Consider the following 24,048-nt stretch of genomic DNA (forward strand, 5'->3'; position numbering starts at 1 on the left):
GTAACCGAGGGGGAGGTATCAAACAGGGCTTTATAGGTTAACCCCGCCCAAGGGGGAGTAACAGTGGTTGGAGAAAGTTCATTGAAGATGGAGCTGGACGGACTTATGGAGCAGCTCAGGAAGGAGGCCGTGGTTCGTGGGGCAGCATGGCTGCAAGAGACCATAGCTGCGGCTTTGCAGACCAGTCAGCCTGAGGCGCTGGGTAGGTCTAGCGGCGCCAGAACACGGCGGTCCCGGCCGCCCGAGCGGTTCTCCCCCAACCAGCGGGTTTCTGGACAGCGGCAACCCGGGACTCCTCCGGGTCTCGCGGTGGGCCCACCGCCAAAGAGAATGGCCGGAGCGGATGGCGGCAGAGCGAACGCCGACGGGACCCGGCGGAGCGATCGTCTGGAAGGGATGGAAGCGGCGGCGCGGCCCAGCAGAGCGGGCAGAGTGAGGAGCGTGAGCCCCGCCCCCTGCAGGAGTCAGCCAGCGTCAAGGGAGAGGACACGTGCAGCAAGCCCTGGGCCGTCCGGTTCCACGGCAAGGGCACACAGGAGGATCGAGAGGGGTCGGCCCAGCGGGGCACCACATGTACCAGGCGGCAGGACTGAGGTCAGGCACACCGGTCCGGGCAAGGCAACCTGCAAGTCAGCGGGCGGATGTGACACGCGGAGGCGGGGGCGTACTGCCACAGTCACGGCGGCAACCCCGGCGGCCAGGCCGGGCGGGCCTTCGTCAGAGGAAGAAGAAGAGAGAAGCGGCGATCGAACAGGTGGATGGTCCGGGTCGGAGGAAGAATCGGTACCCCAGCAAAAGCGAACGGCAGCGGTGGAGATCCCTGTTCCGGCTGATGAGGCTACGCCTGTGCAGCCTGGTGAGTCCAATGTTTTATCCCTTAATTCCAGTCAGGCCAGAGTGGGGGGGACGGGGGTTTCAGTGGGGGGCGGGGGCAGCAGTGGGTCGGGGGTGTCAGGCAGTGGGGGGGCTACAGCATTGGGGGGGTTTTTAGCAGGCATTAGGGAGCTCCTGCAGCGCTTTGAAGGAGCAGGGACGGTTCCCTCGGGCCCTGCAACAGCGTGGGCGCCGCCGGCAGGAGGCACCGGGGCGGTGGCACTCACGGGAGGGACAACGGCGGGGCCTTCGGTCACGGCGGCGGTGGCCACGCCTGCACCGGTAACGCCCGGGAGTACAGGGGCGCAGGGGACGGACAAGACAGCTGAGACCACAAGTAGGCAGGATATAACCAGATTGGATGATGCAGCCAGGTGCGAGGTGTATGTATGCTATGAGGGACCGTTGGGCGCGCACCTGAAGCAAGAAGTGCGGGAAAAACTGTGGAAGGGTGAATATGTTGAGATATTTTCCCTACTGCCGTTAGAGAAATTTAATCTGGATAGGGTGAAACCTGATGATTCAAAGAAGGAGGACGAGGAGAAGAGGAGGTACAGGCTGATCCCTAGAACATTTGCAAACTGGTTGCAGGCTTTTGCGATTATGGCAAGTGTGATAGGGGAGAAGCACCCGGAGCATTGCTCAGCTCTATTTTGCTATCAAGATGCTATCGGAGAGGCGTACAGGGTTTATGGGGGCACGGCGTGGCTGAGGTACGATGAACAGTTCCGTCAACGGAGGGCAATCAGACCGGCGCTCCGTTGGGATCACAAGGACATCAGCCTATGGATGAGATTGATGACGACGACGACGAGGGCCCCCAACCAGTTTTTTCCAGGAGGGACCGGTGGACCTTCCACCCAGGGACATACGGTCGGAAACAAAAAGGGGGTTTGTTGGCAATACAACGCCGGGACCTGCAGGTTCGGAACCTCATGTAAGTACAAGCATGAGTGTTCAGGATGTGGGGGATCCCACCCGGGGTCAAGGTGTTTCAAACAAGGAAAGGGTAGGCAAGGAGAAACTGCAAACAAAAGGGAGGACCCCGGTGAGAGTGGAAAAGATGCGGCCGTTTCTAGGTAGGTACCCAGACAAGAAAGCAGCGCAATTGTTGGATGAAGGTTTCTCAGTGGGATTTAGGATACCGTGCAATCTGTCGGTTATCCCGCCTGTGTCGCCTAATTTAAAGTCAGCCATGCAACACCCGGAGGTAGTTTCTGAGAAACTAAGGAAGGAGGTTGCATTGGGTCGGATGGGAGGTCCTTTTTCGGTGTCGCCGTTGGATAATTTGGTGGTGTCACCGCTGGGTGTGGTCCCAAAGAAGGAGCCAGGAAAATTCAGGCTAATCCATCATTTATCTTTCCCAAAAGGGGGGTCGGTCAATGATGCGATAGACCAGGGTGAGTGTTCCGTGACCTATACATCATTTGATGCGGCAGTGGGATGGGTGCGACGGTATGGAAAGGGGGCTCTCATGGCAAAGGCAGATGTGGAATCAGCTTTCCGACTGCTGCCAGTACACCCGGACAGCTTTCGGTTGTTGGGATGTCATTGGAACAACGAATTTTATGTCGACCAATGCTTACCAATGGGCTGCTCTATATCGTGCGCGATATTTGAGCAGTTCAGCTCGTTTGTGGAATGGGTAGTTAGGGAGGTGTCAGGTGTGAATTCTATAATTCATTATCTGGATGACTTTCTCTGCATGGGCCCAGCTGATTCAAGGATCTGCGCGGTGCTTTTGGCTACGCTGGAACATATCGCAGACAAATTCGGCATTCCATTGGCGGCTGACAAAACGGAGGGACCGAGTACGGTCATCACGTTCTTGGGCATTGTGCTAGACACGGAAGCAATGGAATGCCGGTTGCCGGGCGATAAACTGGAGGACCTGAAGAGGGAAATTGCGGGGCTCATGGGTTTGCGGAAAGTGCGACTGAAGACGCTACAATCGGTATTGGGTAAGCTTAATTTTGCATGCCGCATATTACCAATGGGGAGGGTCTTCTGTCGCAGGTTGTCGGCCAGCACGAGCGGCGTAAAATCGCCAAGGCATTTCGTTCGATTAAAAGAAACACATAGAGCGGACTTAAAGGTGTGGCACACCTTTTTGGAAGCTTTTAACGGGAGGGCTTTCTGGATGGCTGGTCCGGTCAGCAATTTTGACTTGGAACTGTTCACGGATGCCGCAGGTTCAACCGGTTTTGGGGCTTTTTTTCAGGGACAATGGAGTGCTGGGCCTTGGCCTCAGTCGTGGTTGGAAGCAGGATTTACAAAAAACCTGGTGCTGCTGGAGTTGTTTCCGGTGGTGCTGGCGGTGGAGTTATGGGGAGCATCATTCAGGGACCTGAAGGTGCGTTTCCATGGGGACAACCTAGGTGTGGTACAGGTAATTAATAGGAACACGGCATCATCTCCGCCAGTGATTAGGCTATTACAACATCTGGTACTACGTTGTTTGCAACTGAATGTTTTCATTCATGCGGTCCATTTACCAGGGGTGGAAAATGTTATAGCTGATGCGTTGTCTCGCTTCCAGTGGGAAAGGTTCCGGGAGTTGGCGCCGGAGGCGGAGCAACACGGGGTTCCTTGTCCCGACTGGCTGTGGGGGATAGCATTGGCCTCATCGCCGGATGGATAAAGAACTCGGTAAGTGGGTCTACGTGGGCGGCTTACACCAGGGTATGGCAGGAATGGATGGATTTTGTGAATGAAATCGGGGAGGAGCCGGTGGGTGGAGAGGTGCGGTTGCTCTTGATATACTACATTGCCAGGAAGATGGAGGAGGGTGTGTCTGCAGCTGTAGTGAATAAGAATGTATCTGGGTTGGCCTTTCTGTTCAAGTTGCAGGGTCAGATGGATTTTACGAAAGACTTCTGGGTCCGGCAGGCAATGAAGGGTTACAGAAAGGCTTGGGTTAAGAAGGATGTGAGAAGGCCGGTGACATTCGAGATTTTGCAGGGTGTTATAGCACAACTGGAGAGGGTGTGCTCTTCAGGTTATGAAGTGCTGTTGTTCAAGGTAGCCTTTTTATTAGCGTTTTTTGGGGCCTTTAGAATAGGGGAGTTGGTTAGCCCTTCCAAGAAGGTACAGGGAGGGCTGAATTATCAGGATGTGAAGTGTGAGGCGGAAGCCTTGCAGTTGTATTTGAGAAAATCAAAGACCGATCAACTGGGAAGGGGCAGAATCGTTAGGGTGTATCCGGTTGTGGGTTCGGTGTTGTGCCCAGTTGGGACAGTGCGGGAGTTTTTGAGTTTGCGCCCGGCGGGAATGGGCCCCCTTTTGGTACATTCAGGTGGTGAATGTTTATCCAGATTCCAATTTGGGGCAGTTTTTGCAAAATGTATCCGGGGTTTAGGACTGACCGAGAAGGATTTCTCGTCACATTCCTTCAGGATAGGAGCAGCCACGGAAGCAGCCAGGAATGGATTGGGGGAGGAGATGGTAAAAAAGATTGGTAGATGGGAATCCAAGAGGTTTCAATCTTATGTGCGGCCCAATTTGGTGGTTAGTTTGTAGGTTAATTATTTGTGGTGTAATAGAGATATGGGTATGGTTCGGTAAGTGTTAATAGGGTTGTTGGTTATAGTATGGTTTCCTGTGTTTTTGTCTATTTCAGATTCGCTGCCTGGGATGGTCTGGATCATGGGTCATTCCTATGTGGCGTGGGGGGCTCGGAGAGGGGACGCCCGACACGAGGGTAGGCAATTGGGTTTTGGCAGGAGGGAAGCGTGCATAAAGTGGCTGGGGATCCCAGGCATGTTGTGGGGCAGATTGGTGCCGGAGGTGCATCGTTATGCACAGCGCGATAGGCCGCCGGATGTATTGGTAATACATGCTGGCGGTAATGACCTGGGTATTAGATCTATGGTGGACCTGAAGCGCGACATCAAGTTGGATGTTTTGCGGTTGAGAGAAGCCTTTCCGAAAATGGTGATTGTTTGGTCAGACATGGTGGCCCGGACTTCCTGGAGGATGGCGAGATCAGTTGAGGGGGTCAACAGGGCACGTAAAAAAATAAATAGGGAAGTTAGCAAGTTTGTAGTAAATAACGGTGGGCTGGCGGTTAGGCATTTGGAACTCGAGTTCGAGACATGGTGGTATTTAAGAGCGGATGGAGTGCATTTGAACGAGGTTGGAATTGATTTGTGGGCCTTGGGGCTACAAGATGGCATACAGAGAGCACTTCGGGTGTGGAGGGGCACCCAAGATTAAGGTGTTATTCTTGGGTGCTGTGGCGGGCGTTGGTCTGGGCAAAAGAAGGTGGATGGTAAAAGTAAGAGTCTTTTTTGGGAGCCTAGCGTTGCTATGGCTCAGGATTGTGGTTCCCGGTTAACGGAGGTTAACCGGGAAGTGATAATGGGGCACTGCGGTCATTGCTAGTCTCTGAGCCAGCTTGTCGGCTTGAGGCCTATTTTTGATAGATTTGATGGGACCGCAGTGCTAGTCCTGTTATGGACACGGAGGATTTTTTAAGATATTGCTCAGACCAACGCTTGATGATCAAACAGGTTGTTTTAACAGATGTTGTTGTTTGTTGTTGATGTTTTTCTATTTATGATTGATAATGTTTTATATGTTATATTTTTATATAAAATTATTTGTTAAATAAAAATTAGGCCACTACGGCCTTTTATACTCCAAGCTCGGTGTGGTTTGAGTTATTGGGGTAGGAATGGACGTGGTTTGGTATTAGGGGAATAAGGACATCGGTATCCGTCAGTCAAGAGAAGCCCGTAGCAACAGCATGTAATACATAGCGGAGGGCATACATGACTGTGGGAACAGGGGAGTTAATAGTTTAAGGGGTGGGTACAAAAAAGTAACCGAGGGGGAGGTATCAAACAGGGCTTTATAGGTTAACCCCGCCCAAGGGGGAGTAACAGTGGTTGGAGAAAGTTCCCGCCCACCCTCCCCTTTTTTGATATATTACGGTCGAGTAGATCTGGTTAAGGTTAAAGTTTTAAAAAAAAAAAAAAAAAAGAGAAAAAAGGAAAGTGATGGCGGGCGTTGGTCTGGGCAAAAGAAGGTGGATGGTAAAAGTAAGAGTCTTTTTTGGGAGCCTAGCGTTGCTATGGCTCAGGATTGTGGTTCCCGGTTAACGGAGGTTAACCGGGAAGTGATAATGGGGCACTGCGGTCATTGCTAGTCTCTGAGCCAGCTTGTCGGCTTGAGGCCTATTTTTGATAGATTTGATGGGACCGCAGTGCTAGTCCTGTTATGGACACGGAGGATTTTTTAAGATATTGCTCAGACCAACGCTTGATGATCAAACAGGTTGTTTTAACAGATGTTGTTGTTTGTTGTTGATGTTTTTCTATTTATGATTGATAATGTTTTATATGTTATATTTTTATATAAAATTATTTGTTAAATAAAAATTAGGCCACTACGGCCTTTTATACTCCAAGCTCGGTGTGGTTTGAGTTATTGGGGTAGGAATGGACGTGGTTTGGTATTAGGGGAATAAGGACATCGGTATCCGTCAGTCATGTCCCTTTTTTCTGCTTTTTTTTTTTATTTATGTAAACTTAGGCTTCGACTTTGAAATATATAAATCATTAATATACACAACTGTGAAGGTAATTTACATTGTAGATTAGGATCACTTTTTCCAATCTGTCTTGTAACATATGCCAACATTTTGTTTGCTTTGCAGCTGTCTCTTGGTAATAAGCATTACTGCAAAGCTTGCTGTTCACCAGTATTTCCAAGCTCTTTTACAGCTCTGTTTTGCTCAGTCATAATCAATTCAATGTATAGAGGGCAACACAGTTCCCAGAGTTTAGATTCAAATGCTTACATTTTACAACATTCGATGCTTGTGTCATAATTGTGCGCCAATTCAGTATTATTACCAGAAAAGTAGAAAAAGTTCAGCTTTGTATCACTACCCTGTCTAATAATTCTACCTAGCAAAAATGGCAAAGTTTACTGCAATGTATATTATGTCTTGTGGTGCTCTGTGGTACACTGTGGATAAGCTGAGATGCCAAGGGAAAGGCATCGCTATGACTTGTGCATTGTGGTAATGTGTGCAATATGGTGGTGTGAATGGGCTTTGTTGATAAGCAAACCCATGTGATCATTTTGCCACTCCTATGCTGATCACATGGCTTTGTTGAGACAGATGCCATCGAATTCTATGATGTTCACCTAAAAAGAAAAATAAATGGTTTTCTGTGTGGGCGCAGGAAAAGAGGGGGGGGGGGGCGAGACTCTTTTATGTTCATCCAGTTCTGGTGGATCAAAAAATCTTTTCAGCAGGTGCATGGTATCTATGGTGCCTGGTCATTTTCCTGGTCATTAGGGATGGGCAAACGGTTCAGCCCGAGCATAAGTTCGGGCCAAACTTTGGTTGTTCGGACGTTTGGCGAACAATGAACATTATGTGGTGTTCGCGGCAAATTCGAAAGCCACGAAACCCTGGTATAGTCTATGGGACACTACCAAAAGTGCTCATTTTAAGGGCTTATATGCAATTTATTGTCATAAAAAGTGGTGGCATGGCGTCAGGGGGGGCAGGGTCACCCGTTTACGTCACTGGGTGGCCCCGCCCTCAGCTATACAACGGCTGTCACCAAGAAGAAGCGTCACTCGGCGGGAGCCTCCCATGGAGGCGGAGCTGTTGCAGCTTTTTTTTTCTTTTTTCAGTCCGTCGGGCGGCGTGAGATGGATCTACATCGTGGGGACATTTTTATTTTTTTATTTTTTATTAACGGAATTGTCCCAAAGTGTCTCTTGTCTTTTTTACTATTTTTGACACTTTTTTATGTGAAATGGTAGGGGTACAATGTACTCTCTTGTCCCCAATTCTTTTCCTGCAGCCTGCCAGGTTGCGTGCTCGGATAAGGGTCTGGTATGGATTTTGAGGGGGACCCCTACGCCATTTTTTTTAATTTGGTACAGGGTTCCCCTTAATAGCCATACCAGACCTGAAGGGCCTGGTATGGATTTTGGGGAGACCCCCACGCAATATTTTTAAAATTTTTGGTTCGTTTTTTTTTCAATTAGTTTTATCTATATTGCCGAGCCCCGACAACTCATTACAGCCGTGATCAGTTTTAAATGACTTTTTTTCCTTTAGAAATGTCATTTTGCTGTGGTACTGTTCTAAACACGGGAAAACTGCTCCACTTTACAGGCATAATATAGACACCCCCCAGGCACGATATTTAAATGAATATTTCATTTTTATTGTTTCAGTTTAAACATTATTAAAATCACTGCTCCCGAAAAAAACTGCCTTTTTAAAACTTTTTTTGCATTGATACCTGGGGCAGGACCTGGGTCCCCAACCTTTTATGACAAAAACTTGCATATAAGCCTTTAAAATGAATGAACACTTTTGATTTTTCATGTTCGTGTCCCATAGACTTTAACGGTGTTTGTGTGTTCGTCTGAATTTTTTGCCTGTTCGCAAGTTCTGGTGTGAACCAAACCGGGGGGGGGGGGGGTGTTTGGCTCATCCTTAGTGGTCATTATCTATGCACTGGAGATCGAGTGCTGCAATGAGCCTTTCCTGGCAGCTACTTCACAAAAGGTGTGTTAAGAGCAGTGGATCCTGGCAGCTTTCTGTTATATGGGGTATCCCTGAGGGTCCCTAAGAAAATCCAACCAATGAAGAGACCTACACAGGTTAGTTCAAGTAAAAATGTATCACTCTTGGTAAAATGTCAGAAGAAAAATCCAATGTATTTTGGGTGCCCAAGGCTCCCCCTTCATCAGGGCTGAGAAACAAGACTGCACAAGGTTATATAAAAAGGAGTATCTAAAACTTGTAGACACATATTACATATGGTGTACTAAAAATCGTATATCAAATCTTCTAAAAGCTCTTTTTGTACATCTCTTATGCCGCATACACACGACCAGACTTTCCGGCAGAAAAGGTCTGACGGAATCATTCCGTCGGACATTCCGATTGTGTGTGGGCTTCATTGGACTTCTTCTTTCTAAAATTCTGACGGACCTAGAAATAGAACATATTTCAAATCTTTCCGAAGGAATCAATTCCTATCAGGAAAACCGCTCGTCTGTATGCTAGTCCGACAGACCAAAAATGACGCAAGGGCAGCTATTGGCTACTGGCTATTGAACTTCCTTTTTCTAGTCCCGTCGTACGTCATCACGTTCTAAACGATCGGACTTTGGTGTGATCGTGTGTAGGCAAGTCAGTTTCAGCGGAACTCCGTCGGAAAGACCATCGGAGTCTATTCTGATGGAAAGTCCGGTCGTGTGTACGCGGCATTAGAATACTTTCAAATACTTTACAATGAACAAAAGTCAGACGATTTTTTTTTTTTTTTTTGCCAAATACTGTATATTGCTGAAAAATAACACACTGCATTATCAAAAACAAAGCACAATGCACATTTTTATGTGGAAACAACTGCAAATACGTGTTAATGCTTTTGTGCACGGGGATTTTTGTATCTTACAAATTTGATAAAAGCATTTTTTTTCTCTATTGTTTCATGTCAAGTCACATCAGAGTCTGTCATTCTTTCCTGCTCACATGAAAAATAATCTTGCTGTATCCCAGAGATTTTGTTTTAAGCTTCAATAATATTTAAGCCAGTGCCCTGGAGGAAGTAGGTCGATATTACTAGCTGGAGTCCAATACCTTATTTGTTTTCAATCATTTGTACTGACACCAAGCCTAGTGCTGGGTTTTAATAATACACTTCCTAGACCGGATCTGTATTTAGATCAAAATTATCTTTCCAATTCTCTGAAGTGGGAAATCTCACTTCAATATTTAATATATTACCGTTTGTAAGTTTTTTTATTGTGCTACAAAAGTCCTGTGAACTATAATGTAAAATACTCAATATGTACGCAATAGGAAAAAACAAATGACAAGTTAGATTATCATTACAACTGCACTTCAGCCAAAATTAAAAAAATGTAAATGTCTGTATAGCCATTTTTTCACTTTTGGATAACATTATTGGGTTAGCAAAAAGTGGATGGACTTTAATGGCACCACAGCTACAAAATACACTGTCAGGAGCCATTTATTAGATCCCATGTAAGTGGAAGTGTGCTATTGATTGGATCATGTAACCTAATTTTGCCCCACACTTACTTACCTTACTGTATAATTTTTACCACTGGAGTTGGGCCGAGCACCCCCCTGTTCGGTTCACGCCAGAACTCTCAAACATTGCAAAAGTTGCAGGAAGTACAGTAATACCTTGGATTATAAGCATAATTTGTTCCTGAACAATGCTTGTAATCCAAAGCACTCATATATCAAAGCGAGTTTCCCCATAGGAAATAATGGAAACTATTAACTATCAGATAATTCGTTCCACGGCCACTGCTTATCTATGCAGTACCGCATGTGGCCAGAGGTGCGGGGGCCCCAGAGATGCTCCGAGACACTCAGGAACCGAGTGTCTCAGAGTGTCTCCAAGGGTCTTAGAGTGTCTACGAGCATCATCAGCACCTCTGGCCAAAAGCAGTACTGCACACCCCAGTGGCTTTAATCCTGCTCGTTTTGCGAGACAACGCTCGCAAAGCGAGTCAGGGTTTTGAAAAAAAAAACGCAAACCTCGTTACTCGCAATCCAAGGTTCCACTGTATATATAAATCCTGTCTGTCCTGCTCTGGTTGCCTTGGTGTTTTGGTCTCCATGTGCCCCTGACCTGTGATCCTGCAGCCTGATCCCTTCCCACCTGCTCTCTCCATCTCCTGTTCCCCTTTTCCTGCCCTGTCTTGCTCCCAGCTCCCTTTGCTTGATCTCCTGTGTATGACCCTGGCTTGGCTACAATTACGATTTTGCATTCCCTATCTGCTGTATATACTTAGTTTAGGTAGTTGTTCATTATGTGTCACTATTTGCTAATTTGGTTTATTTTACACAGTTTGGTATGTTGGAGGTGCGTTTACATCTTTGTTATTCACTTACCTTTTAAATAAATTATATTATTTTACACTACTTGTGCCTGGCATTCCCTGCTGCAGTCCACACATTTCTGGTCACACCAGTTACTGACATCAGGTCACAGACAGTAGAAGCTGACGACCACTCAGAAATCTTCTGGTCTATGAAGCCAGTTTAAAAAGGCAAGAGGGCGCCAAGTACTCAAGCACGCTCACGCTAATGAGCATGCACACGCGCACGTGTGCAGATACGTTAGTGAGTCAGGAATGCCTAGTTGTCACTTGCGAACGGAACCTCTAGTTGTCACTCGAGAATTCTTATTAGCAAGTGCACATCTTTGTGCATGATTATGCATATGATTTCCCTGACAGGAGCAATGATTTTAATGATGCTTAAAGTGAACAATAAAAATGAAAAATTTCTTTAAATATAGTGACTGGGGGTCCCCTTAGTCTGCCTGTGAAGTGGCGCATCTGTACCTTGTATCGAACCTGCTGCAGCAAAACTGACATTTATAAAGAAAAAAATACATTTAAATTGCTGGCAATACAATACCATTTCCGGCAATACAAGAATGGAAAAAAAACCTAATTGGCCTGGTATGGATTGGAGAGGACACCACGCCATTTATTTTTTCACTTTTTTCTATTGCCGGCAATGTTTTTTTTCATTCAGCTGTCAGCGGGGAAGCTGATGACTCATCCGTTGTTAAGGACGCAGCCACCGGCTTTCCAGCCTGCTCCTTATCAACCACCTGCACTATGCAGCGCGCAGCGCATTGTGGGGCGCTTATTGGGCAAACATCCTATCGAGCGCCCAGCTAATTCGCGTGTTCGCCGAACGGATGAACAGGCTATGTTCGGGCTGAACTTTTACTCGGCTCGAACTATTCGCCCAACTCTGAAGGGTGAGAAAGAGTTAGCAAGACTGAGACATTTAAAAATAGCTGACAGACAAAGGTCTCTTTTAGGGTCTTGTTTGTCGCAATGGCCACAGAATAGATAAGGTCTGGTAAGAACTGGTTTTGAAAATATGTTTTCAGACAAAATCAATCTAGTCAGCATTACTAGTTTTAAATTATGTCTGAGATGTCATATGATGAACTTTGTCCTTCCTCCCTCCTTCCTTTCTCTTTACGTTGTGCAATCTTTTTTGTCTCTATTTTGTATAAAGGTACAACCCTTACCATTAAAACTAAGCATTCATTGAAACGACCCTCTTGTGTGCATTGAATGCTTCCAGAGCTCGGGAATTTCTCACTAATTGTGCAGGAACTGAGCAGAATTAACCCTAGCAAACCCTAGTTACCGCCTTTAGATGCGCCCCCCCATCCACTTGTTTGGGGTACCTCTGCCACAACTCTCCACCTGCCTTAGTTCTTTACTTTTTGTATACACTGTATTAGATTACCTCTTTGGTGTACAGGCTATTTATATATAATGTACAACTAATATTAGTTGTACCAGTCACCTATTGGTATAAAAATGCTAACAACAGCATGTATTTTTAATTTTGTTGTGCAGTTTATGTATTATGGCTAATAAAATATGTGAATTTTAACTATTTTGTAGTTGTGGTGTCAATAAAGTCCATCTTCTTTTTGCTAACCCAATACTGCTGTAATTAGGACATGACACATTTCACTAGTTAAGGTCCACAGTACCACCCTGAGTTGACACCAAAAAAAATACAGTGCTTTGCAAAAGTATTCACCCCCCTTGGCATTTTTCGTGTTTTTGCCTCACAACCTGGAATTAACATGGATTGTTTGACGATTTGCATCATTTAATTTAATGATAAAGAACATGCCCACAACTTTGAAGATGTTTTTTTTATTGTGAAGCAAACAACAAATAGGACAAAATAACCAAAAAAGTCAATGTGCATAACTATTCATCCCCCTAAAGTCAATACTTTGTAGAGCCACCTTTTTCGGTTATCACAGCTCCAAGTCGCTTTGGATAAGTCTCTATGAGCTTGCCACAACTTACCACTGGAATTTTTGCCCATTCCTCCTTGCAAAACTGCTCCAGCTCCTTTAAGTTAGATGGTTTGCGCTTATGAACAGCAATCTTTAAGTCTGACCACAGATTTTCTATTGGATTGAGGTCTGGGCTTTGACTAGGCCATTCCAACACATTTACATGTTTCCCCTTACACCACTCAAGTGTTGCATTAGCAGTGTGTTTGGGGTTATTATCCTGCTGCAAGGTGAACCTCCGTCATTAGCCTCAAATCACACACAGAGTGATACAGGTTTTGCTCAAGAATATTTCTGTATTTAGCACCATCCATCTTTCCCTCAACTCTGACCAGTTTCCAAGTCCCGACTGCTGAAAACATCCCCACAGCATGATGCTGCCACCACCATGTTTCACTGTGGGGATGGTGTTCTTTGGGTGATGTGATGTGTTGGGTTTGCGCCAGACATAGCATTTTCTTTGATGGACAAAAAATTAAATTTTAGTCTCATCAGACCAGAGCACCTTCCTCCATACATTTTGGGAGTCACCCACATGCCTTTTCGCAAACTCAAAACGTGCTATTTTGGTTTATGCTGAAAGTAATGGCTTTCTTCTGGCCACTCTGCCATAAAGCCCAACTCTATGGAGTGTACGGCTTATTGTCTTCCTATGTACAGATACTCCAGTCTCTGCTGTAGAACTCTGCAGCTCCTCCAGGGTTACCTTAGGTCTCTGTGCTGCCTCTCTGATTAATACCCTCCTTGCCCGGTCCGTGAGTTTTGGTGTGCGGCCGTCTCTTGGCAGGTTTGTTGTTGTGCCATGTTCTTTCCATTTGGTTATGATAGATTTGATGGTCAAAGTTTTGGATATTTTTTTATAACCTAACTCTGACTTGTACTTCTCAACAACATCGTCTCTTACTTGTTTGGAGAGTTCCTTGGTCTTCATGGCAGTGTTTGGTTAGTGGTGCCTCTTGCTTAGGTGTAGCAGCCTCAAGGGCCTTTCAAAAAGGTGTGTATATGTAATGACAGATCATGTGACACTTAGATTGCACACAGGTGGACATCATTTCACTAATTATGTGACTTCTGAAGGTAATTGGTTGCACCAGAGCTTTTTATGGGCTTCATAACAAAGGGGGTGAATACATACGTACATACCAATTATCATTTTTTTATTTCTGAAAAATAGTTTTATGTATATATTTTTTTAATTTTACTTCACCAACTTAGACTATTGTGTTCTGATCCATCACATATAATTCAGATTAAAAAAAACTTTGAACTGAAGGCTTTAATGTAACAAAATAGGTAAAAAGCCAAGGGGGTGAATAATTTTGCAAGGCACTGTACATTCTTTACTTTTGAATAAGTGTACAGAAGATTAGATCTTTGTCAGGTTTTGTTGTTGTTTGTGTCCCAACTGGGTGAATTAAAGTGGATGTAAACCCAATGTCATCCTTTCTAAACTACTGCCATAGGGGTTATCTATAAGGATATACATGCCTCCTGCATGTATCTTTACCTATCAAATGTCTCCCCTCTGTCTTTTATTTGACCCGAAAAACTGCATATTCTGTGGGTGGGTCTGTTGTCTGGAGCTCGGTGGGTGGAGTCGTGATGTCAGTAGACTCCCCGCCCACCTCTACACTCCCCTTGTCAATATGCATTTTCTCCTGTGTATTTCTTACACTGAACTTCTGCTATGATCTCTAACATCCAGTGAAAAGACAGGAAAGTAACCACATGACTTCAGCATGCCAAATCATGGTGAGGTGTGGAACAGCCAATCCTTGCAGAGCTGCTGAAGAAAGGAGTGGGGGAGGGAATTAAAAAATCATGCATGTGTCTTAGGCTGTCACTCACAGCAAGGGGGAGTATTTGTCAGTTTGTCAAGATTTCTCTCACTGAACAATAAAAGAGGATTGCTCAGAGATGGATTAACTCTGTGTGGCAAGACTGGGCTCAAATGATAGGAAATCTTATACTCTACAGTATGATATATAAAAAAAAAAAAATTTCGGGTTTACATCCACTTTAACCCTTTTTGTCATGCTGTCCATAGTGACCAACACAGAAAACGATTGGAAACCCAATGCTTTACAGTTATCCACAAAACAAGAGTTGATAAGAAATATTTCAAATTATGTACCTTCTTTTTACTCTCCTCCCCAACCCTCACTGCCTGCAGGACATTGTATTCTGACAGCTGTGCCTGCCACTGTCTAAATACACTGATCAGCAGTTGCAGTCAAGAAGAATATTCCAGCACGTCCCTTTAACAGAAGTTGATCAAACAATCTACTTTTGTTGAGCAGGAGCTGCCAAACACTGATCCAAATTCAATCGGTCCTTGCTGAACCAGACAAATTTAGATTAAAGTATGACAGTACTTGCCACTGTCAGAACACACCGATCAGTAGTTTCCATTGATCGAGAAAAAGTTTCCAGCATTTGAGTCATGTTGGGTCACCGACTGGTTCGGTAAGGGGCGCACCTTTTTTATTAAAGCAGAGCTCCACCCAAAAGGAGAACTTCTGCTTTAAGTATTCCTCCCCAGTAAACCCAACACTCCCCCCCGTGTTACTTTTGGAAAAGTAATTTTTTTGGGGGGGAGCAGGTATCTAGTTTTGACAGGTACCTATTTCCACTTCCTGGGCGATCAGAGTGGAGGTTCTCCTATCCCCTCCCTCCTTGCAGATATCTGGGACATGTCACAGGTCCCAGATGACTGGTGGACGATTCAGGACAAACAGCGAGACCTGCGCATGCACAGTGCGCTCCTGTCACAGACGGGTACCCACAGTTGAAATGCACTAGTGAGAGAAGAGGGAGAGAAGCGATGGCTCTGGTGAGCACATCGCTGGATTGTGGGACAGGTGAGGAGGTGTTTATTAAAAGTCAGCAGCTACACTTTTTGTAGCTGCTGACGTTTATTAAAGCGGAGTTCCACCCAAAAGTAGAACTTCCGCTTTAAGCACTCCTTACCCCCTGACATACCACATTTGGCATGTCATTTTTTTGGGGGGGTGGGGAGTGGGTACCCAGCTCCCACTTCCGCTCGGGCCGCTTAGGTGGCTCAAGCAGAAGTTCTCCCCCTCCCTCCCTGCAATCTTCTGGGACATGCCACAGGTCCCAGAAGATAGCCCACCCAATGGGGAGGCGCTGTTCGACTCGTGCACGCGCAGTGCACACCCAGCTGTGAAGATAGAGATGGGCGGAAAAACTCTGGACAGCCGCACACCGATGGAAATTTCCAATGCCTTTAATTGTAGATTAGGACCACAAAGTACACAAGATACCACAGCAGAGTGGTACAGAGAAACAGCTGACGCATTTCACACATACTAAGTGCTTACTCATAGCCGTAAGCTGTCACAGCCGGGTGCCCACACTTGCAATGTCGGCGCCGGGGAGACACAAGAGAGAGAGCTAGGGGTTCGGGCAACTGCATCGCTGGACCGTGGGACAGGTAAGTGTGTGTTTATTAAAAGTCGGCAGCTACACTTTTTGCAGCTGCTGACTTTTAATAAACGCAAAAAGGCTGAATCTCCGCTTTAAACATAGAAACGACTAAAGCTCCTCTTTAAAGCAGTAGTAAACTGCACCAACTTTTTTTTTTTAAACCCTGCAAGGTAAAGACATAATGTGCTAGTATGCATTGCATGCTAGCACATTATGAAATACTTACCTTAGAAAGAAGCCCTCCAGTGGTGCGCTGTCACTGCTGAGAGGGCTTCCATCTTCACCCAGCCTTCCGTGTTCACATGCTCTGGGCGTCTGATTGGCCACGCCGCGATGACGTCACTTCCGTGCATGTGCACGGGAGTCATGTACCGTAGCACGGGGCTCAAAGAGGACAGCACTGGTATGCCATCCCTTCAGAGCGCATGCGCCTGTGACATCATTGGCTGCATGCAGTGTGAATATCTCTTAAACAGTGCAGGTTTAGGAGATATTCACGGTACCTACAGGTAAGCTTTATTATAGGCTTACCTGTAGGTAAAAGTGCAAAAAAAGAGTTTACTTCCATTTTAATGACACAGCACAAAGCCCTTCAAATGTGCCACAATATCAATTAAATAGTGGGTAACCTACGCTCTAGAAGAGGGCACATAGGGCCACTTCATGCTCTGTATAGGAAGAAAACTAGTAAGCTGTCCCAACAGCCCCTTTACCAGCTCATAGGCAGAGTGAATCAGCTATTCAACTGTAGTTCCTGAACAACTGGAGGGCCATAGTTTGAAGACCCCTGAGCTATTGGATGGTTGCCACACTACAGTCAAATGTATGTTAAGCACAAGGGTTCTCACATCACAATTCTACAGTATCAGTAAACTGTAAAATATTATGTTAGTTGTTGGTTGTAAATGTAATATCACCAACATTTTAGGAAAAACTGCTGTTTGACTCTAAAGCACAGAAGATGATGTTCCAACGACTTTATCCATTTAATTTTAAACTCCACTTATCAGTTGCTATAGCAACTTCTGAAAAAAAATTATCTCTGCGCTGAATTTTTCCTCCATCCTCCCTTGAGATAGTAAAATTTTTTAAAACATTATACGAATAGAATTTTTTATACACAATAATATATTTTATACTAGTCTATGTTCAAACCAAGGATTGATAAGTGTGTTTATATGTCAGAAAATGTGTACACTGTTCAAACTTTTTTTTGCAGGAAAACTTAAAAAGTTTTGAATGACATTACATTTTGTTTTTGTTTTAACACATTTCAGTAAATGGAACACAATGTGCTGCACACCTATGAAGTTTGCTTTTGGTTCCTTTCTGCAGTGCTTTTTGCTGTGCGTTTTGCAGCGATTTGCATTTTGTGTTTTTTTTTTCTGGCCAATTCGTTGTTGGGCAGATTAAAAACACAAATCGCTAGAAAAACAAACAACGTGCTTTTCCGCAGATTTTCCATTGGAGTCTATTGAGCCAACAAAGCAAAAAAAAAACACAGTTTTGCGTTTAAAAAAGTCCCTGACCCTTTCCAAAAAGGCAGTGACTGAAAAAAGAGTAGATGTGAACAGTTTACTCGGCAGCCAACGGTGCCTATTAAAAAAAAAAATACTGTCATTCTAAGATGCAAATCTTGGCATTTTGAATACTTTGAAGTACAGAGGAGGGGTTTGGGGTCTTTTAGACCTCAAATCCCTCCATAATGAGTACATTCCTTGTGACAGCAATAAAATAGATCAGATTTTTTTTTTAAAGGGACAGTGTAAAAATAAAAAAAAATAAAAAATTAATAAGAGAAAAGAAAATCATTTTTAAAGCGCCTCATACCTTCGTACTCGTGCGCCAAAGAAAATGCATACGTAAGTCGCGCCCGCAAATGTAAACAGTATTCAAATCACACATGTGAGGTATCGACACGATCATTATAGCGAGAGCAATAATTCTAGCAAAAGACCTCCTCTGTACCTCCAAACAGGTACCTGTTAAAAAGTTTTAAAGCGTCGCCTATGGAGATTTTTAAGTACTGTAGTTTGTTGCAGTTCTGAGAGTGTGCGCAATTTGAAAGCGTGACATGTTAGGTATCTTTTTACCTGGCGTAACATCATCTTTCACATTGTACAAAAAAAAAAAATTGGGCTAATTCTACTGTTTAGTTTTTTTTTTTTTAATTATTCATTCAAGTGTATTTTTTCTAAAAAAAATGCGTTTGAAAGACCGCGGCGCAAATACACTGTGACATAAAATATTGCAATAATCACCATTTTTTTCTCTAGGGTCTCTGCTAAAAAATATATATATAATTTTTGGGGTTCTATATAATTTTCTAGCAAAAAATACAGATTTTAACTTGTAAACACCAAATGTCAGAAATAGGCCTGGTCTTGAAGTGGTTATACAAACTTGCAAACAGTGAACCATTAATAAAATAAAATGTTTGCACAATAATAGCTAATAGGCTTCATTTACACTTGGCGTTTCCAGAACACGTGACAAAGTACACAGAAAAGGGTGCATTTGCTGAACATTTCGGAAACGCACTACAAACTCATGTCGCGCAATCATTGTTAATGGCACCCCAAGCGCGGGTAGCAGGTGCTTGTTTTGTCACGTGGCAAACATGCTAAAAACACGGCAAAATGTGCAGTGAAAAAGTGCACCACTCTCCGCTACAGCAAAAGTTTTGGAGCTTATTTGGGGTCTTTGTCGCACATAGGGTAGCCTATTCAAGGGAATGGACTGCCCCATGCAGGAAACTCTCCAAAACACACAAAATAATCGAAAGCGGGAACCCAGGTGTGAACCTAGCCATAAATTCCAAACAATTAAGATAAAATAAATTTCAAATAAAAGAATTCAAATCATTTTTATCAGAGAGAAGTATCTTCTTTTTGGTGAATCTCCAGGGGTCTAACATTTTCTATGCTGATGTTCTAACTTTACGCACAGGCAGCACAAATATTTGCCCTATTGTTTGTAATATGATTATCTTCTATGATCGTCAGTGCCATTTGGTGGCCATAATGCAGTATTTATTTCTTTATTGAGGTATTTTAGGAAAATACCATATTATGACCTCTAAAAGGAGCTGACGATCGTATGAGCTAACCATATTACAAATAAGGCAAATATTTGTAGTGTCAGTGCAAATGGTTAAGACATCTGTATATGTTATATTTTATACATAGACCCCTTAGTGTCTTTCTGTGGTAACACACACCCTCAGTGCTAGTCTCCACTCCAACCTTCAAGAACAGTGTCTCACTAAAGATGGACCTCATATAAACACAAGTACCACAAGTAGAAATGGTATCACCGTATTTATCCTTATGGGGGTCTATCTGCACAGTGGTGTAGTGGGTAGCACTTTCACCTAGCAGTAAGAAGGGTCCCTGGTTCGAATCCCAACCACCACACTACCTGCCTGGAGTTTGCATGTTCTCCCTGTGCCTGCGTGGGTTTCCTCCGGGTACTCCGGTTTCCTCCCACACTCCAAAGACATGCTGGTAAGTTAATTGGATCCTGTCTAAATTGTCCCTAGTATGTATGAATGTGAGTTAGGGGCCTTAGATTGTAAGCTCCTTGAGGGTAGAGACTGATGTGAATGTACAATGTATATGTAAAGCGCTGCGTAAATTGACGGCGCTATATAAGTACCTAAAATAAATAAATAAAATGAGAGCCAGTATTCAACAGGACAACAGGAGCTGCGAAATAACAAACAGCAGGGGGTGTAATGTCACACCTTATTTCATGTTGGAACAGAAAGGGGCCATCCCCAAACTTTTCCCACAAAGTTGGGACATGAAATTGTCCAAAATGTCTTGGTATGTTGATGCCTTAAGAGTTCCCTTCACTGGAACTAAGGGACCAAGCCCAATCCCTAAAAAAACAACCCCACACCATAATCCCCCCTCCACCAAATGATTTGGACCAGTGCACAAAGCACATAAGATTTCCATCAAAGATTAAAGTCTAGGCCAAATTTTCACTTTTAACCACTTGTCGTCTGCATTACTTACTTATACGGTGGCACTGCTGCACCGGATCAGGTACCTAGTACACAGGTCTGGGGCGTGCATGCACACCGCCGGCGGCCCGCTGTATAATCACAGCCGGAGATGACCTGTGGGTACCGCAGACTCGATGTCTGCTGGCACCTGCCGATCAACCAGCACAGAGGCAGAACGGCTGTATGCCTATGTAAACAAGGCAGAACGTTGTTCTGTTAGTAGGGAAAGCATTGATCTTATGTTACTGCAAGGCAGAGACATGGATCCATGCCTTGCCCTAGTAAAAGCACCACCCACAGTACACTAAAACACTGGCCAGACACACAGTTAACCCTTTGATTGCCCCTGATGTTTAACCCTTCCCAACCAGTGTTATTAATACAGTGACAGTGCATATTTTTTAGCACCGATCACTGTATTAGTGTCACTTGTCCCCAAAAAATGTCAAAAGTGTCAAAAGTTAGTGTACAACTGTCTGCCGCAATATCACAGTCCCACTATAAGTCGCTGGTCATCGCCATTACTAGTAAAAAATAAATAAAAATATCTCATAGTTTGTAGATGCTATAACTTTTGCGCAAACCAATCAATATACGCTTATTTTAAAGGAGAAAATAAAAAATATTGATTATTTTTTCAAATGGTGATCAAATACCACCAAAAGAAAGCTCTATTTGTGGGAGAAAAGGACACAAATTTTATTTGTGTACAGCGTTGTACCACTGCAAAATTGTCAGTTAAAGTAACGCAGTGCCGTATCGCCACAATCTTCCTAGTTGATCATCAGTGAAAAAAAGGCTTCCATCCACTATACAGCTCAGCAGCAACTAATCCCCCTATGAGTGGATTGACAAAGGAGAGAGATGTGCAGGATGGTGCAAATCCACTGACGGTGACTCCAATAAGTGAGAAAGTGATAAAGGTGGACTCTTACCCTCCGTGTTGGACCCCCTCCTTGGCAGGGTTTATCAGGCATGCAGATTTTTGCCCTCTGCAGGGACCGTGTAATGAAAAGATCTCCCCAGCAGCTGTCAGGAATGTTGTCTCCGATCCGGGCTGGTCCAAGTGAAACGCCTGGAGAGGGGGGAAGGAAAGCTCTCTTGCTCCCAGTGTGGCAAAGGAAAAAGCAAAAGAGCGGAGCTCCAATAGTGTAAAAAGTTTCGGAATTTATTCAATAAAAGTACAGACTGCAACAGAGAGTGCACGCTCCGTGAGGTAAAAATACAATTAAAAACAAGCCGGCATATAAGAATCGTAATAACCCGTGCATAACATGGGGCAATCGTGACGGCTTACAACGTAGCCACGCCCTACATGTTTCGTCATTAGTAGACGTCTTCAAAGGGGCACGGGCTACGTGTTAAGCCATCCCCTATATAGTATAACAGTGCACACCAAGCCTCGTTTTCACCTCCGCTCTCAGGGAAGGGAAAACCCAAGCCTCTACCTGGTGCTCCTCAGTGAATGGATGTTGCCAAGGTGACACATAGGACTGAAACTAAACATTTTATTTACGGAGATGAACGTTGTTTCTTTTCCGTACATTTCCATATATATTTACAATTTTTTTTTCTACACTTTTATTATTATTAACCACCACATCGTGCCTCTTGGTGAGATTCAGTGATTTTCTCCTTTCTGCTCTGTCAGTTTTACGTTCCAAATTAGCATCTGTAAGACATATTAATTGTCTAGTAATACTGGGCTTCTTCCTCCAGATGGCGTGAGAGATTGGCTCTGCTGGGAGTGGCTGAAGTTTTGTTTAGTTTCAGTCCTATGTGTCACCTTGGCAACATCCATTCACTGAGGAGCACCAGGTAGAGGCTTGGGTTTTCCCTTCCCTGAGAGCGGAGGTGAAAACGAGGCTTGGTGTGCACTGTTATACTATTTAGGGGATGGCTTAACACGTAGCCCGTGCCCCTTTGAAGACGTCTACTAATGACGAAACATGTAGGGCGTGGCTACGTTGTAAGCCGTCACGATTGCCCCATGTTATGCACGGGTTATTACGATTCTTATATGCCGGCTTGTTTTTAATTGTATTTTTACCTCACGGAGCGTGCACTCTCCGTTGCGGTCTGTACTTTTATTGAATAAATTCCGAAACTTTTTACACTATTGGAGCTCCGCTCTTTTGCTTTTTCCTTTGCCACACTGGGAGCAAGAGAGCTTTCCTTCCCCCCTCTCCAGGCGTTTCACTTGGACCAGCCCGGATCGGAGACAACATTCCTGACAGCTGCTGGGGAGATCTTCTCATTACACGGTCCCTGCAGAGGGCAAAAATCTGCATGCCTGATAGACCCTGCCAAGGAGGGGGTCCAACACGGAGGGTAAGAGTCCACCTTTATCACTTTCTCACTTATTGGAGTCACCGTCAGTGGATTTGCACCATCCTGCACATCTCTCTCCTTTGTCAATCCACTCATAGGGGGATTAGTTGCTGCTGAGCTGTATAGTGGATGGAAGCCTTTTTTTCACTGATGAACTTTTTATGTTTGAACCCATGGACTGAGTTTGTTTGATTTTCAGATTTTCACGCTATTAATATCATTGTACGTCACATGTACACATTTTTTGTTTCTTCTTTGAGTTTTTATGTTTTGCACTTATATATTTCTACCACTCATGGAGTCATTTACTTGCTCTCAGTAGATTGGGGTTTTTACTACCACCCACATGTATTCACATCTATGTGTGTATTTTTATATAATTAGCGCACTTTATTTATTTTTTATTTTTCATGGTATACACAGATATTGGTGTATTTTGTGTGCAGCTTTTACCTTTGACCTTTTTTGCTCTGCAGCGCAGTTTTTCTTTTTATTTTTGTTCCTAGTTGATCGACACCCAACATCTCTAAACCCTTTAGACTGAGGACGCTTGCCATGCATATGCCCCCCAAAAGAGTATCACTATGGTACTCTTCATTCACACTGTACTGGTGCAGAGAGTGGTGCTGATGTCATGACATCAATGCCTCTTTTACAACGTTATGGACCACCAAGCCCAGAGAATAAGAAACAGCTGAAGTGAACCTTGCAACATCATGTGACTAACCTAAAAAAACTTCAGAAAAAGTATGAAAAAAAGAAATACATATGGCCACTGGAGGCCACAAAGGGGACATGTGAATAAATTTGGTAGAGCCCAAACTTGGACTTTAAAAACTTTAGTAGAGCTGTACAATTTGAGTTTGTGCCACTATTGTTTCTTTTCTTGATTGGGAGCAGCAGAACTACCTCTTATGAAAGGTAAAAACCCTTCTACAGCCAACTTACTACAACATAATTGAAAGAAAGAATGGAAAGAGAGTGTGAAAGATTCTTAAATTACAGTGGGGACGGAAAGTATTCAGACCCCCTTAAATTTTTCACTCTTTGTTATATTGCAGCCATTTGCTAAAATCATTTAAGTTCATTTTTTTCCTCATTAATGTACACACAGCACCCCATATTGACAGAAAAACACAGAATTGTTGACATTTTTGCAGATTTATTAAAAAAAGTAAAACTGAAATATCACATGGTCCTAAGTATTCAGACCCTTTGCTCAGTATTTAGTAGAAGCACCCTTTTGATCTAATACAGCCATGAGTCTTTTTGGGAAAGATGCAACACGTTTTTCACACCTGGATTTGGGGATCCTCTGCCATTCCTCCTTGCAGATCCTCTCCAGTTCTGTCAGGTTGGATGGTAAACGTTGGTGGACAGCCATTTTTAGGTCTCTCCAGAGATACTCAATTTGGTTTAAGTCAGGGCTCTGGCTGGGCCATTCAAGAACAGTCACGGAGTTGTTGTGAAGCCACTCCTTTGTTATTTTAGCTGTGTGCTTAGGGTCATTGT

General features: G+C 44.2%; 1 protein-coding gene and 1 long non-coding RNA gene across 2 annotated transcripts in view; both read left to right on the forward strand.

Annotated features, from left to right (window-relative positions):
- Window positions 1-24,048, forward strand: part of LOC141112958 (uncharacterized) — a 164,490-nt gene that overhangs the window by 48,809 nt on the left and 91,633 nt on the right. The gene's annotated exons all lie outside the window — the stretch shown is intronic.
- Window positions 3,571-4,392, forward strand: LOC141112889 (uncharacterized). Its single transcript, XM_073605991.1, has one exon. It carries the CDS (start codon window positions 3,571-3,573, stop codon window positions 4,390-4,392), a length of 822 nt encoding a protein of 273 aa, XP_073462092.1.

Source organism: Aquarana catesbeiana, linkage group LG11, assembly GCF_042186555.1.
Source record: "Aquarana catesbeiana isolate 2022-GZ linkage group LG11, ASM4218655v1, whole genome shotgun sequence".
In the NCBI taxonomy this organism is placed as follows: Eukaryota; Metazoa; Chordata; class Amphibia; order Anura; family Ranidae; genus Aquarana; species Aquarana catesbeiana.